Source organism: Delphinus delphis, chromosome 20 (genome assembly GCF_949987515.2).
Source record: "Delphinus delphis chromosome 20, mDelDel1.2, whole genome shotgun sequence".
Classification (NCBI taxonomy): domain Eukaryota; kingdom Metazoa; phylum Chordata; class Mammalia; order Artiodactyla; family Delphinidae; genus Delphinus; species Delphinus delphis.
Genome location: NC_082702.1, coordinates 46,962,320 through 46,980,333, shown reverse-complemented (window position 1 = coordinate 46,980,333; position 18,014 = coordinate 46,962,320). Strand labels below are relative to the sequence as shown.

The 18,014-nt window shown below is 39.7% G+C and overlaps 1 protein-coding gene across 3 annotated transcripts in view; it reads right to left on the bottom strand.

The window, feature by feature from the left end:
- Positions 1–17,811, bottom strand: part of ZFP1 (ZFP1 zinc finger protein) — a 38,831-nt gene extending 21,020 nt beyond the window's left edge. For all 3 annotated transcript variants that reach the window (XM_060000697.2, XM_060000698.1, XM_060000699.1), the window contains exons 1-2: positions 17,655–17,811; positions 11,181–11,239 (exon numbers count right to left, since the gene is read on the bottom strand). In XM_060000697.2, the coding sequence (XP_059856680.2) occupies positions 11,181–11,195 (15 nt within the window). In that variant the 5' untranslated portion in view covers positions 11,196–11,239; positions 17,655–17,811. The remainder of the gene's footprint in view (positions 1–11,180; positions 11,240–17,654) is intronic.
- Positions 17,812–18,014: the final 203 nt, after the last annotated feature.

Genomic DNA, 18,014 nt, shown 5'->3' with positions numbered 1-18,014 from the left:
ACGGCTTGTGGGATCTTGGTTCATTAGCTGGGGGCTGGGCTGAAGCTCCTGCGGTGGGAGCTCTGAGTCTGAATCACTGTACTGACAGAGAATGTCAGACCCCAAGGAATATTCATCGAAGTCGCCCAGAGGTCATCATATCAGCACCAAGACCCAGCTCCACCCAACAGCCTACAAACTACAGTGTTGGAAGCTTCAGGCCAAACAAGCTGTAAGACAGGAACACAATCCCACCAATCAAAAAAAAAAAAACAAAAAGAGAGCAAAAAATTATGTCACAGATGAAGCAAGGTAAAAACCTACAAGATCAAATAAATGAAGAGGAAACACACAATCTACCTGAAAAAGAAATCAGAGTAATGAAAGTAAAGATGATTTAGAATCTCAGAAATAAAATGGAGGCACGGACTGAGAAAATACAGGAAATGTTTAACAAAGATCTAGAAGAACTAAAGAACAAACAGAGATGAACAACACAATAACTGAAATGAAAACTACACTAGAAGGAATCTATAACAAGATCACATAGTCATTATACACTCTACTGTTTGTTTACCTTGTATTTCTCATTTATTCTCAATTCTATGAAAACTTTACATATTTAATTATCACCACTAATTGTGATGTAGCTCTCTCTTCATTATGGCTGTTCAAAGTTCAATCTCCAGGTGATTCTTCAGGAAGGCCTCAGGCTTCCTCTGAATTATTAAATGCTAATCACAGTTAAAAAAAAAGGAATCAATAACAGAATAAAAGAAGGAGAAGAAGAAGTAAGTGAGCTGGAAGACAAAATGGTGGGAATAACTGCCAAGGAGCAGAATAAAGAAAAAAGAATGAAAATAACTGAAGACAATCTCAGACACCTCAGGGACAACACTAAACGCACCAACATTTGAATTACAGGGGTCCCAGAAGAAGAAGAGAAAAAGAAAGGGTCTGAGAAAATATTTGAAGAGATTTATAGTGGAAAACTTCCCTAATATGGGAAAGGAAATAGTCACCGAAGTCCAGGAAGCACAGAGAGTCCCATATAGGATAAACCCTAGGAGAAAGATACCAAGACACGTTAATCAAACTAACAAAATGTAATTTAAAAAAATATTAAAAGCAGCAAGAGAAAAACAAAAAGTCACATACAAAGGAATCCCCATAAGGTTATCAGCTGATTTTTCAGCAGAAACTCTGCAGGCCAGAAGGAAGTGGTAGAATATACTTAAAATGATGAAAGAAAAAACCTACAACCAAGATTACTCTACGTAGCAAGATCAGATTAGATGGAGATCAAAAGCTTTTCAGACAAGCAAAAGTTAGAGGAATTCAGCACCATCAAACCAGCTTTACAGCAAATGCTAAAGAAACTTCTTCTCTAGGCGGGAAACACAAGAGAAGAAAAAGACCCACAAAAACAAACCCAAAACAATTAAGAAAATGGTAATAGGAACATACATATTGATAATAACCTTAAATGTAAATGGACTAAATGCCCCAACCAGAAGACACACACTGGCTGAATACATACAAAAACAAGACCCATATATATGCTGTCTACAAGAGACCCACTTCAGACCTAGGGACACATACAGACTGAAAGTGAAGGGATGGAAAAAGATATCCCATGCAAATGGAAATCAAAAGAAAGCTGGAGTAGCAATAGTCGTATCAGATAAAAGAGACAAAGGACACTACATAATGATCAAGGGATCAATCCAAGAAAAAGATATAACAATTATAGATATTTATGCACCCAACATAGGAGCACCTCAATACATAAGGCAAATGTTAACAACCATGAAAGGGAAAATCGACAGTAACACAATAATAGTAGTGGATTTTAACACCCCACTTATAACAATAGACAGATCATCCAAACAGAAAATAAATAAGGAAACACAAGCTTTAAATGACACAATAGATGAGAAAGATTTAACATTCCACCCCAAAGTGGCAGAATACACTTTTTCTCAAGTGCACACGGAACATTCTCCAGGATAGATCACATCTTGGGTCACAAATCAAGCCTTGGAAAATTTAAGAAAATTGAAATTGTATTAAGCATCTTTTCTGACCACAATGCTATGAGATTGGAAATCAATTACCAGAAAAAAACTGTAAAAACCACAAATACATGGAGGCTAAACAGTGTGCTACTATATAACCAAGAGACCACTGAAGAACTCAAAGAAAAAATTAAAAAATACACAGAAACAAATAACAATGAAAACACGACGACCAAAAACCTATGGGACGCAGCAAAAGCAGCTGTTAGAAGGAAGTTTATAGCAATTCAATCTCACCTCAACAAACAAGAAAAATCTCAAATAAATAATCTGACTCTACACTTAAAACAACTAGAGAAAGAAGAACAAAGAAAACCCCAAGTCAGTAGAAGGAAAAAAATCATAAAGATCAGAGCAGAAATTAATGAAACAGAAACACAGAAAACAATAGCAAAGATCAATAAAACTAAAAGCTGGTTCTTTGAGAAGATAAACAAAATTGATAAACCCTTACCCAGACCCACCAAGAAAAAAAGGGAGAGGATGCAATTCAATAAAATTAAAAATGAAAAAGGAGAAATCACAACTGACACCACAGAAATACAAAGGATTGTAAGAGACTACTACAAACAGCTATATGCCAATAAAATGGACAACCACGAAGAAATGGACAAATTCTTGTAAAGGTACAATTTTTCAAGACTGAACCAGGAAGAATTAGAAAATATAAACAAACCTACCACAAGTCATGAAATTGAAACTAATTAAAAATCTTCCAACAAACAAAAGTCCAGGACCAGATGGCTTCACAGACGATTTCTATCAAACATTTAGAGAAGAGCTAACACCAATCTTTCTCATACTCTTCCAAAAAATTGCAAGGGAAGAACACTCCCAAATTCATTCTACAAAGCCACCTTTACGCTGATACCAAAACCAGAAAAAGGTATCACAAAAAAAAGAAAATCATAGACTAATATTACTGATGAACATAGATGCAAAAATCCTGAAGAAAATACTAGCAAACAGAATCCAGCAAGATATTAAAAGGATCATACAGCATGATCAAATGGGATTTATCCCAGGGATGCAAGGATTCTACAACATATAGAAATCAATCAGTATGATACACCATATTAACAAATTAAGGAATAAAAACCATAGGATCATCTCAATAGATGCAGAAAAAGCTTGTCACAAAATTCAACACCCATTTATAATAAAAACTCTCCAGAAAATGGGCATAGAGCAAACCTACCTCAACATAATAAGGGCCATATATGACAAACCCACAGCAAACATCATACTCAATGTGAAGAACAGAAAGCATTTCCACTAAGATCAGGAACAAGACAAGGATGTCCGCTCTCACCACTCTTATTCAACATAGTTTTGGAAGTCATGGCCATGGCAATCAGAGAAGAAGAAGAAATAAAAGGAATACAAATTGGAAAAAAAGGAGTAAAACTGTCACTGTTTGCAGATGACACGATACATACACAGAAAATCCTAAAGATGCTACCAGAAAATTACTAGAACTAATCAATGAATTTGGTAAGGATACAAAATTAATGCACAGCAATCTCTGGCATTCTTATACCCTAACACTGAAAAATCAGAAAGAGAAATTAAGGAAACACTCCCATTTATCATTGCAACAAAAAGAATAAAATACCTAGGAATAAACCTACCCAAGGAGGGGAAAGACTTGTACTTTGAAAACTGTAATACACTGATGAAAGAAACCAAAGACGACATAAACAGATGGAGAAATATACCATGTTCTTGGATTAGAAGAATCAATATTGTGAAAATGACTACACTACCAAAAGCAATCTACAGATTCAATGCAATCCCCATCAAACTAGCAATGGCATTCTTCACAGAATTAGAACAAAAAATCTTACAATTTGTATGGAAACACAAAAGACCCCGAATAGCTAAAGCAATCTTGAGAAAGAAAAATGGAGCTGGAGGAATCAGGCTCCCCGACTTCAAACTATACTACAAAGCTATAGTAATCAAGAGAGTATGGTACTGGCACAAAAAGAGAAATATAGACCAATGGTACAGGATAGAATGCCCAGCAATAAACCCACTCACATATAGTCACCTAATTTATGACAAAGGAGGCAAAAATATACAATGGAGAAAAGACAGCCTCTTCAATAAGTGGTGCTGGGAAAACTGGACAGCTACATGTACAAGAATGAAACTAGAACACTACCTAACACCATACACAAAAATAAACTCAAAATGGATTAAAGACCTAAATGTAAGACCAGACACTGTAAAACTCTTAGAGAAAAACATAGGAAAAACATTTTTTGTTTGTTTGTTTGTTTTGCAGTATGTGGGCCTCTCACCGTTGTGGCCTCTCCCGTTGCGGAGCACAGGCTCCGGACGCGCAGGCTCAGCGGCCATGGCTCATGGGCCCAGCCGTTCTGCGGCATGTGGGATCTTCCCGGACCGGGGCACGAACCCACGTCCCCTGCATCGGCAGGCGGACTCTCAACCACTGCGCCACCAGGGAAGCCCGGCTAAACGCTTTTTGACATAAAGGACAGCAAGATCTTTTTTGACCCACCTCCTGGAGTAATAAAAATAAAAACAAAAATAAACAAATGAGGTCTAATTAAACTTAAAACCTTTTGCACAGCAAAGGAAACCATAAACAAGATGAAAGACAACCCTCAGAATGGGAGGAAATATCTGCAAGTGAAACAACAGACAGAGGATCAATCTCTAAAATATATAAACTGCTCATGGAGCTCAGTATCAAAAAAACAAACAACCCAATTAAAAAAGGGATGGAAGACCTAAATAGACATTTCACCAAAGAAGACAAAGAGATGGCCAAGAGGCACATGAAAAGATGGTCAACATCACTAATTATTGGAGAAATGCAATTAAAACTACAATGAGGTATCACCTCACACTGGTCAGAAAGGCCATTATCAAAAAATCTAGACACAGTAAATGCTGGAAAGGGTGTGGTGAAAAGGGAACCCTGCTGCACTGTTGGTGAGGATGTAAATTGATACAACTACTAGGGAGAACAGTATGGAGGTTCCTTAAAAAACTAAAAATTGAACTACCATATGACCCAGCTATCGCACTACTGGGTATATACCCTGAGAAAACCATAATTCAAAAAGAGACATGTACCACAATGTTTACTGCAGCACTATTTACATTAGCCAGGACATGGAAACAACCTAAATGTCCATCAACAGATGAATGGATAAAGAAGATGTGGCACATATATACAAAGGAATATTACTCAGCCATAAAAAGAAACGAAATTGAGTTACTTGTAGTGAGGTGGATAGACCTAGAGTCTGTCATACAGAGTGAAGTAAGTCAGAAAGAGAAAAACAAATACCATATGCTAACGCATATATACGGAATCTAAAAAAAAAAAAATGGTATTGATGAACCTAGTGGCAGGGCAGGAATAAACATAGATGCAGAGAATGGAGTTGAGGACATGGGGAGGGGAGAGGGAAGCTAGGGCGAAATGAGAGCAGCATCAACATATATACACTACCAGATGTGAAACAGATAGCTACTGGGAAGCAGCCGCATAGCACAGGGAGATCAGCTCGCTGCTATGTGACGACCTAGAGGGGTGGGATAGGGAGGGTGGGAGGGAGGCTCAAGAGGGAGGGGATATGGGGATATATGTATGCATATGGCTGATAAACTTTGTTGTACAACAGAAACACAGTATTGTGAAGCAATTATACTCCAATAAAGACGTATTTTTAAAAAGTAAACAAAATAAAATCAAGTGGGTAATCAGGGACTTCCCTGGTGGTCCAGTGGGTAAGACTCCGCGCTCCCAATGCAGGTGGCCCGGGTTCGATCCCTAGTCAGGGAACTAGATCCCACATGCATGCTGCAACTAAGAAGTCTGCACGCCGCAACTAAAGATCCTGTGTGCTGCAATGAAGATCCTGCATGCCGCAACTAAGACCAGGCGCAACCAAAATAAATAAATAAATTTTTTTTTAGAAAAGATAATCAACAAGGATCTGCTGTATAGCACAGTGTACTCTAATAACCTATATGGGAATAGAATCTGAAAAAGAATAGATATATGTATGTTTAAGTAAATCACTTTGCTATACACCTGAAACACAACATTGTAAGTCAAATATACTCCAATATAAAATAAAAATTAAAAAAAAAGGTAGGTATGGCTATATTTAAATCAGACAAGGGGTATGACCAGAGGTAAAGAGGGACATCCCAAAATGATAGAACAGTAAATCCATCTGGAAGATAGAAAAATCGTAAGTGTGCATGCACTCAATAAATGTACATGAACTCAATACAGCTTCAAATTACATCAAGCAAAAACTGACAGAACTAAAGTGAAGAATGGACAAATCCACATTCATATTATCTATAAACCAAGTATCAGATCAGAATGAAGACATTTTCAGAAAAGCAAAGTTTAAAAAAATATATTTCTCACATACTCTTTCTCAAGAAGCTACTGAAGAATCTACTCCAATAAAATAGTAATTCAAAAAAGACAAAGACAGGGGAAAAGGCAAACAAAAGATCAATAGGAAAGGTGAAGGAAATCCCTAGGAGGAGTTTGAAGGACATTGCAGAATGGTAGTGATTCTCCATTAATACTAAATTGTTTGTCATACAGATTGGAATAGTGTGATTCAAAAGCAGGTATTTTGAGGGCCATCATAAGATGCCTAGTGACATCGTATCACCTTGTTAACCTGAGGGCAGAATACCCTGGTGATCCTGGCCCAGCTTCTTATCTGTTGGGGTTGGTTTAACTTTGGTTTGGCTTGTCTTGAACAAGTCCTGATGACATCTATCTCTCCCCTCCACACCAGGCTGACTTGGATCACATGAGGACACTCATTTCATCTCACAGAAGTACTCTGCTTTGATCTATTCCTGAGAGTTGGCAGTTGACTAGTGAGCTAAGAAGCAGAGAACACTGAGCAGCCCACTCACTCTAATTATATTCTTGTCAGACATTCAATACCTGATTCACACTCTGACCCTGCCAGATGGTCCAACCATGTGAGCCCTATGTTTTCCTATGTTTTTCATGACCTTGCCAATGACTTCTCCAAATGAGATTTTTGTAAACTCTCAGAAAAACTGAAGCCAGACTATGACTCAGAGACTCTATTCAGCTCATCTCCCAGGAGCCTTTATTCAATAGTAGCAGAATTTCTACACACAATTAGATTTCTGCTTGCTTGGTAAGTTTTGCCACATTGCTCCCCAGTAAGTCTGTACCATTTTTTACTACCACAAACAATGCATGAGTGGTTTCACCACTCTATAGCTAACGCTGGCTAATATATCTTGAAAAAACAATGATAAAAATCTTAAGTCTTGCTAAAGGAAACATGGGTACATAAAAGGACATCTTTTAGACTGTATACATCTAGAAAAAGAAAAAAAAACTCCACCAGACAAAAAATTATGCAATATAAATCGCAGTTATAGTTTTTCAAGACTGAATTTTGTATTGATTAGGGATATATACATACATGGTAAAATCTTTGAGGAAAGCAAGGGAATAAATAACAAAAATGTCAAGATAGTGGCTACCTACTAGCAGGATTCAATCAGAGAATGTATCATAAAGAACAGATAGGGACTTCCCTGGTGGCGCAGTGGTTAAGATTCCATGCTCCCAATATGCAGGGGGCCCGGGTTCGATCCCTGGTCAGGGAACTAAATCCCACATGCATGCCACAACTAAGAGTTTGCAGGCCGCAATTAAGGAGTTGGCAAGCCACAACTAAGGAGCCCACCTGCTACAACTATGCAGCTCACAAGTAAGACCCAGCACAACCAAATAAATAAATTTTTTTTTTTTTTTTTTTTTTGCTGTACGCGGGCCTCTCACTGTTGTGGCCTCTCCCGTTGCGGAGCACAGGCTCTGGACGCACAGGCCCAGCGGCCATGGCTCACGGGCCCAGCCGCTCCGCGGCATGTGGGATCCTCCCGGACCGGGGCACGAACCCGTGTCCCCTGCATCGGCAGGCGGACTCTCAACCACTGCGCCACCAGGGAAGCCCCAATAAATAAATATTTTAAAAAAAGAACAGATAATGTTCTATTTCTTAATGTGAGTGCCCATTTATTCTTTAATGTACACATATTTTTATACATGTTATAACATGTATAAAGAGTATTATAATGCTTTATACACTCATCTGTACACATATTACATTACACAATTAAAAAAAATCAGAAAAAAATGAGGAAACTCTATGCTCTGATATGGAAAGACTTCAAAAATATGTTATTGAGTGATAAAAACACACATAATCAAGAGAATGAAAAGACAAAGACATCTTTGCAACACACATACCTGATAAAGGATTGATATCCGAAATATATAAAGAACTCTCAAAACTCAACAATATGAAAACAAACAACCTGATTTAAAAATGGGCCAAAGTGCAGCCAGTATGGAAAACAGTATGGAGGTCCCTCAGAAAACTAAAAATAGAATTACCATATGATCCAGCAATCCCACTCCTGGGCATATATCACCAGACAAAACTATAATTCAAAAAGATACATGCACCCCTATGTTCATAGCAGCACTATTCACAATAGCCAAGACATGGAAGCAACCTAACTGTCCACTGACAGAGGAATGGATAAAGATATGGTACATATATACAATGGAATACTATTCAGCCATAAAAAAGAATGAAGAATGCCATTTGCAGCAACATGGATGGACCTAGAGATTATCATACTAAATGAAATAACTCAGACAGAGAAAGACAAGTATCATATGATATCACTTATATGTGGAATCTAAGATATGACACAAATGAACCTTTCTGTGAAACAGAAACAGAATCACGGGTTGGGGGAGAGATGGAGTGGGAGGTTGGGGTTAGCAGATGTAAGCTATTATATAAACAACAAGATCCTACTGTATAGCACAGGAAACTATATTCAATATCCTATGTTAAACCTTAATGGAAAAGAATATTTTAAAAAAACAATGTATATATAACTGAATAACTTTGCTGTACAGCAGAAATTAACACAGTATTGTAAATCAACTATACTTCAATAAAACAAATTTTTAAAAAGGGCCAAAGACCTTAACAGACACCTCACTAAAGAAGATATACAGGTGGCAAATGAACACACGTAAAGATACTCAACATCACGTCATATCATCAGAGAATTATAAATTACAACAACAATAAAACACTGTTAAATGCCTATTAAAGTGGCCAAAGTTCGGGACTTCCCTGGTAGTCCAGTGGGTAAGACTCCATGCTCACAATGCAGGGGGCCCAGGTTTGATCCCCAGTTGGGGAACTAGATCCCGCACGCATGCTGCAACTAAGACCCGGCGCAGCCTAAATAAATAAATAATAAATAAATGAATATAAAATCATTTTTTAAAAAAAAGTGGGGCTTCCCTGGTGGCGCAGTGGTTGAGAATCTGCCTGCTAATCCAGGGGACAGGGGTTTGAGCCCTGATCTGGGAAGATCCCACATGCCGCAGAGCAACTAGGCAACTAGGCCCACAACTACTGAGCCTGTGCGTCTGGAGCCTGTGCTCCGCAACAAGAGAGGCCGTAATAGTGAGAGGCCCGCGCACCGCAATGAAGAGTGGCCCCCGCTTGCCACAACTAGAGAAAGCCCTCGCACAGAAACGAAGACCCAACACAGCCAAAAATAAATAAGTAAATAAAAAGCCAAGCATTTGAAGCCCTTTAAAAAAAAAAAGAGTGGCCAAAGCTCACAACACTGACAACACCAAATGCTGACGAGGATGTGGAGCAACAGGAACTCTCACTCACTGCTGGTGGGAATGCAAATGTTACCGCTACTCTGGAAGACAGTCTGGCAGTTTCTCACAAAACTACACATATTCTTGCTGTACACACTGGCAATTGTGTTCCTTAGCATTTACCCAAATGATTAACTTATATCCACACAAAACACTGCACAGAGAAGTTTATAGCAGCTTAATTCATAATTGTCAAAACTTGGCAACAACCAAGATGTCCTTCAATTGCTGAATGGGTAAATAAATGGTAGTACATCCAGACAATGGAATATTATTCAGTGATAAAAAGAAATGAGCTATCAAGCCATGAAAACACATGGAGGAACTTTAAATGCGTATTACTAAGTGAAAGAAACCAATCTGAAAAGGCTACATACTGACTGATTCCAACTGTATGATGTTCTAGAAAAGGCAAAACTAGGGGGACAGTAAAAAAAAAAAAAAAATCAGTGGTATCCAGGTGCTCAAGGAAAGTGGGGGAGTAGATGGAGCACAGGGGATTTTGTGGGCAGTGAAACTATTCTGTAAGATATGATAATGGTGGATACACGTCATTATGTATTTGTCAAAATGCACAGAATGCATGACACCAAAAGCAAATCCTAATGTAAACTATGGACTTTACTTAAAGTATCAATATTGGCTCATCAACTGTAACAGGTATACCACATTAATGCAAGATGTCAGTAACAGGGGAAACTGTAAAGAGGGAGAAAAGGAGTATATGGGAACTCTGTACTTTTCACTTAAATTTTCCGTAAGCCCAAAACTGCTCTAAAAAATTAAGTCTGTTCATTAAAAGTAAAACAAAACACATATAAACAGAACAGTATGATTAATATGCTATCTTATAATAACCTGTACTTATACTTGTGTAAATATGTACAAATACATTCTGCAATGCCATTCAAGAAAGTAATGACAATGGAACTCATGGAAATTAGGGGGAGAATTTAAATACACATCCGGATATTTAGTGAGTTCTCTAGCATCATGCTAATCTGACCAGAAAAATAAGATACACACTATAGTACCCTGAAGAATGCTATATGAAATAACCAGAGACAAAATAATAAGCTGTTTAATTTTTTTTTCTGGGGATGCTGTTCAAAACACCATCTATATGAAGGTCCATAAAATTTATTCAGACCTAATACTAGAGAACCAAGGAAATGGTATTCATAATCAATGCAAGACACTTAATTAACTTGATTTACTTTTTGGCTGCTGGTATTGATTATTCTTACTATGTTTTCCTGAGTTTTACTCATTTATACCTTTCTATTTCATTTTCTAGGTCCTTATAAACTTCCTCAAATGCACAGAAAAATAAAATTGGGAATAAACAAACAACTCACCTGGGATTTGTTCATTTTCTACAGCTTTTGGGTAAAGGCAGAGAACTATGAAGGCAGAACTGAAATAGAGGAAAAAGAAAGGTATTGTTATTAAAGATCTGACCTGCCTCAGAACTTCTAGAATGACTTGTTTGGAAATCCTTACACATCACCTGAGAAAATACCACCTCCTGAGCTAGTCCTTTTGCCTGTTCAGAAGGGGCAAAAAGGATCATGCTGGCAGCACTCACTTTCAATCAAACATTATGAAATATCTGAAAAGGTAAGACAAAGACAACCCACTATCAACTGACAAAACAGTCAAAAGAAACCATGATTGATTAAATTATTGGACAGGGAATTTAAAACTATGATTCATATATTAAAGCTTTAAAGGAAAAGATTTACAAAATGAATGAACAGAGAATTTCGAGATGGAAACTTCAAGAAAAAAATGGAAATGCTAAGAAAAGCACAGTAACAGAGTCGAAAGAATACCTTCAATAGGTATTACAACAGAGTTGAGGAAATTTTCAGTAAATCTGAAGATAGAGGTCAAAAGAAATTACCCAAACTGAGACACAAAGAGAAAGCAAAGGGGGAAAAAAAGGACAGAGAATCCAAGGGCTGTAGTACAGTATCAAATGGCCTAACAAAAATGTATTGGGATCCCAGGGACTTTCCTGGTGGTCCAGTAGTAAAGAATCTTTCTCCCAATGCAGGAACGCAGGTTCGATTCCTGGTTGGGGAGCTAAGATCCCACATGCTGCGGGGCAATTAAGCCCTTGCACCACAACTACTGAGCTCACGAGCCTCAACTAGAGAGCCCGCGTGCCGCAAACAACACAGCACACGCACCACAGCTAGAGAGAGAAAAACCTGCATGCCACAGCTAGAGAGAAGCCCATGTGCTGCAACGAAGTGCCCGCGTGCTGCAACGAAAGATCCCGCGTGCTGCAACTAAGACCTGACATAGCCAAAAATAAATTAAATAAATAAATAAATAATCTTTAAAAAAATGTATTGGAATCCCAAAAGAAGAGAAAATGGGACAGAAGAAGTATTGACGACATAATGACCAAGGATTTTCCAAAAATACTGAATGATATCAAACCACAGATCCAAGAAACTCAGATAATTTATCCAAAAAGGATAAATATCAAAAAACAAAATAAAATGGACACACCTGGACATACCATATTCAAACCAATGGAAACCAAAGTTAGAGAGAAATTCTTAAAAGCAGCCAGAAAAAAAACCTGACACGTTACATACAGACATACCTCATTTTATTGCTCATCACAGATTGCCTTTTTTTTTTTTAAACAAATTGAAGGTTTGTGGTAACTTTGCATTGTCAGATGATGGTCAGCATTTTTTAGTAATAAAGTACTTTTAAATTAAGGTATGCACATTGTTTTTTAGACATAATGATATTGCACACTTAATAGACTGCAGTAAAGGTAAACATGACCTTTATATGCCCTGAGAAACCAAAATATTCATGTGACTTGCTTTATTGCAGTGATCTGGAACTGAATTAAAGAATCACAGAGAATTTCTCATCAGAAACTATACAAGCTGGAAGACAATGTAGTGACATCTTTAAAGTGCTTTAAAAAAGAAAAAGAAAAAAAAAAAGAAAAAACTACCAATCCAGTATTCTATACCCAGCAAATACATCTTTCAAAAAATAAAAGTGAAAATAAAAACCTTTTCAAACAAACAAAAACAGAAAATTCATTCCCAGTAGACCTGTACTACAAGAAATATTTAAAGAAGTTCTTCAGGTAGAAGGAATATGATAACAGACAGAAATGTGGATCTACACAAAGAAATAAAGATCTCTGGGAATGGTTAAAATGAAGAGAAATATAAAAGACATTTTTTCTTACTTTTAATCAATCTAAAAGATACTTGACTGTCTAAAGCAAAAAGAGTAGACAAGTTTTGTGAACTTACAGCATATGTAAAATGTATAACAATAATAGCACATAGATGAGATGATGAAATTGTTGATGGTAGTATATTGTTTTAAGGATCTTACATTACACACAAACAACAGACTATATTTAAAGGTTCACTGTGATTCACTCAAGAAGTTTATTTAAACCTTAGGGCAACCACAAAAAAATTTAAAGAGGTATAAACAATAACCAAATAGTGGAGAAAAATATGGATTCATGAAAAACTACCACTAAATCCAAAAGCAGTCAGAAAAAGAGGAAAATAGGAACAAAGACCAGATGGGCCAAGTAGAAGAAAACTAGTAAGATGGTAGATTTTAACCCAACCATGTCAACAATTCATTGTACAAACACACCAATTAAATGACAAAGGTTGCCAAACTGGATAAAAAAGACCAAACTACGTGCTGTCTAAAAAGCAATGTGTTTGGGACTTCCCTGGTGGCACAGCAGTTAAGAATCTGGCTGCCTATGCAGGGGACATGGGTTCGATCCCCGGTCCGGGAAGATTCCACATGTCCCGGAGCAACTAAGCCCGTGTGCCACAACTACTGAGCCTGTGCTCTAGAGTCCGCACACCACAACTATTGAGCCCACATGCCACAACTACTGAAGCCCGCATGCCTAGAGCCCATGCCCTGAAGCAAGAGAAGCCCTGCAATGAGAAGCCCACACACTGCAATGAAGAGTAGCCCCTTCTTGCTGCAACTAGAGAAAGCCCGCACACAGCAATGAAGACCCAACACAGCTAAAAATAAATAAAGTAAAAGCAATGTGTTTTAAATATAAAAACATAGTGACGAAACAAAATTTTAAGACAGAACAAGAAATTTAAATGTAAAATTCTGTCCTTTGGGCCTCCTTCCTCTCTGTTTAGTGTGCAACATCCAGCCGCATTACACATTAACCAGACCTTCTCAAAGATGGGAATGCCTACTCAACCATAAAGATCTTTTTTCTTTCTTCTGATGCTAGCAATGTAACTTCTTAAAAGGTTAACATTCTTTCTCAACTCTGTAAGGGGGTCATGATGACTTGCTGCTCGCTTTGTAAGTGCTTACCTGGACTACTGTATATTGGTGAACTTTATGTCAGCAGGTCATTTTGATGTATGATCCTTTGTCTCAAAAAATGTATATGACTGTGCCTTCAACTTCTAACAGGCAGGACAGTACTCAGAGCTTCTTAGAGTCTGTCTCCTGGGTTACAATCCTCAGGCTGGCTCAAATAAAATTATCTTCCTTCTTGATTGTTAATTGAATTTTCAATAATAGCTAGATCAAAAATAAAAGGATAAAAAATGATATTCCTTGGGACTTCCCTGGCAGTCCAGGGGTTAAGACTCCACGCTCCAATGCAGGGGGCACAGGTTTGATCCCTGGTTGGGGAACCAAGATCCTGCATGCTGCAAGGCACAGCCAAAATAAGAGGAAATAAAAAATAAAAAATGATATTCCTTGCACACACTAATCAAAAGAAAGCTGGACTGATTAATATCAAGCTAAGTAGACTTAATAAGAAATATTACCAGGGATAAAGTGTGATATTACATGTCACTGTGCTAAATGACACATGATAAATGTATCAAATCACCAGAACATATAACAATCCTAAATGTATATGCACAAAAGAACTTCAAAATACAAGAAGCAAAAGTTGATAAAAGTGAAAGAATAAATAGATAAATCACAATTATAACTTGAGACTTCAATATTCTTTTCTCAGTAGGTGACAAGAGAGGTAGATAAAAAAACAGTAAGGATACAGAAGAACTCAACCACACTATCAACCACCCTGACCCATTTAGTATTGACAGAAAACTCTACCACCAACACAGCACAATAGTCATTAAAGTACATAAAAAACATTCCCAGGGACTTCCCTGGTGGTCCAGTGGTTAAGACTCCACACTCCCAATGCAGGGAGCCCAGATTCAATTCCTGGTCAGGGAACTAGACCCTGCATGGCACAAGAAAGAGCCCACATGCCGCAACTAAAAAGATCCTGCATGCAGCAACGAAGACCCGGCACAGCCAAATAAATAAATAAATATTTTTAAAAAATCCCCAAGGTAGATCATATCCTTAGCCATGAAACAAATCTCAAGTTTTAAAGAACTGAAATACATAACAAAGTATATTCTTTGACCAAAACAGAATTAAACTAGAAATCAATAATAGAAAGAGATGTAGAAAATCCCCTAATGTTTGGAAATTAAATAACAAATTTCTAAATAACCAATGGGTAAAAAAGGAAGTCACAAGGGAAGTTTTTAAAAAACAAGCAAACACAGAATTGAATGGAAATGAAAACAAAACATACCAGAATTTGAGGAATGCAGCTAAAGCAGTATTTAGAGGACAGTATTTAGAGGACGTTAATAGCATTAAAACCAATGTCAAGGGACTTCCCTGATGGCGCAGTGGTTAGGAATCCTCCTGTCAATGCAGGGGACACACGGGTTCAAGCCCTGGTCCAGGAAGATCCCACATGCTGCAGAGCAACTGGGCCTGTGTGCCACAATCGCTGAGCCTGCGCTCTAGAGCCCACGAGCCACGACTGCTGAGCCCATGTGCCACAGCTGCTGAGGCCCGCACGCCTGGAGCCAGTCTCCGCAACAAGGGGGGCCACTGCAATGAGAGGCCTGTGCACGTCAGAGTAGCCCCTGCTCGCGTCAACTGGAGAAAACCCGCACGCAGCAACGAAGACCCAATGCAGCCAAAAAAAAAAAAAAACCAATGTCAAGAATAATTGAGACGTTACTACAGATGCTACAGACATTAAAAAGTTATTCTTTCACAAAAAGATTGATAAACATTAGCTATGTTAATTAAGGAGAAAAAGGAGCAATCCCAAATACACAAAATAAGAAAAGTGGGAAATATCAACAAACTCAAGAGAAAAAAGATGAAATAATGGAAAAAAAATTCCATCTTCAATAGCAATAGATTACTACATAAGAATAAAGTTAATAAAAATGCGAATATTTTACGAAAAAACTTATAAATGCTGGCAAGAAGGAAAAATGAAAGAGGAACAAATGGAAAGGCCTACAGTAAGATCCAACATCATAAAGGTGTCCATTCTCCCTAATTAAATGTAATCATTAACTGGATCATAATAAAAGTACCAACAGGGCTTCCCTGGTGGCGCAGTGGTTGACAGTCCGCCTGCCGATGCAGGGGACACGGGTTCGTGCCCCGGTCCGGGAAGATCCCACATGCCGCGGAGCAGCTGGGCCCGTGAGCCATGGCCGCTGAGCCTGCGCGTCCGGAGCCTGTGCTCCGCAACGGGAGAGGCCACAACAGTGAGAGGCCCGCGTACCGAAAAAAAAAAAAAAAAAAAAAAAAAGTACCAACAGGGCTTCCCTGGTGGCGCAGTGGTTGAGAATCTGCCTGCTAATGCAGGGAACACGGGTTTGAACCCCGGTCTGGGAGGATCCCACATGCCACGGAGGAACTGGGCCCGTGAGCCACAACTACTGAGCCTGCGCGTCTGGAGCCTGTGCTCCGCAACAAGAGAGGCCGCGATAGTGAGAGGCCCGTGCACCGCGATAAAGAGTGGCCCCCGCTTGCCACAACTAGAGAAAGCCCTTGCACAGAAACAAAGACGCAACACAGCAAAAATAAATTAATTAATAAACTCCTACCTCCAACATCTTAAAAATAAAAGTCCCAACAAATTTCTTTAAAATATAACTTATTCTAAAGTACCAGTGGGAATCATTAGTAAAACTTGTATAATCTCAAAGTAGTGAAGGCTTTTGGGTGTCATAAAAAGGAAGAGCAGTAAATTCAACCATAAAGAAATTCAAAACGCCTCCATGGCAAAAACCACCAATGAGCAAAATTAAAAGGCAAATGAAAAAATATTTCCCATTCATATGACAAAATACCAGCTGGCTGTGTGACCTTGGGTAAATCACTTCACCAGAGCCTTCACTTTTCCTTCTGTTGAAACTGAGGAACTAAGCGAAGACACAGGGTAGGTGTGAGGATTGGGTGAACACTTCAGCTGAAAAGGCTCTTGCAAAGAGGTCACAGGTCTTACTCATTCAGCAATTTGCGCATCAGGAAACTTGGGAAACCCTTCAAGCCTCCCTCCACCCCGCGAGGCCCTGGGCAGCCGCACGCGGCGTCCGGGCGCTGCCAGGTGCGCCCGGCCCCGCCCCCAGCCTCGCCCTGCGCCCGCCCGCCCGCCCGCCCGCCGGGTTTCAGGACCTCCTGCCGCGCGGCCGAAGACCTTCGCGGCGGGTCGGAGGCGCTTTGCCTGACAAAGGGAGGAAGGCTGGCCCTCGCCACCGCCCTCCCCTTCGGCCGTTCCCGCCCCCGCACGTCCGGCCAGGCGGGCCCAGCCGGTCCCGCGCCGAGGAGAGGGCCGGGCCGCCCCAGACACCACCCCGAGGGTCGCCGCCGCCTGCGAGTCTCCGAAGTTTGGGCTTCCACCCCACGCGGGCACGAGCCCATCCCTCATCTCCTTCCCCTCGGCCCCCAGACCCCGCGGAGCTGCCTGGCAGGCCCCCTCATACCTGGAGGGGCACAGCCTCCGCTCGTGGCTCAGTGCCAGGCCGGGTCACGGCGCGGGACGGCTAAAACGCGTGGAGACCGGAGCCCTGTCACCCACTCGCGGCAGGAGGTGGGGGAAGGGCGGCCACCGGCGCGCTCGCAGCATTGCACATGCGCAGATGCAGGGGCTGCTTGCCGTCCCAGGGTCCTCCGAGGGGTGGTCCATCGAACTTCGGGACTACATTTCCCATAAGCCTGCAGGGCCTCACCGTAGGGACTCTCAGGAAAGTCTTCACCTTGTTTAGCCGGTCGGATGAGCGCTGACCAAGATAATCCCTTGGCCTGGACTTCACTTCCACCAGAGCGGTTTATGAGTTATAACC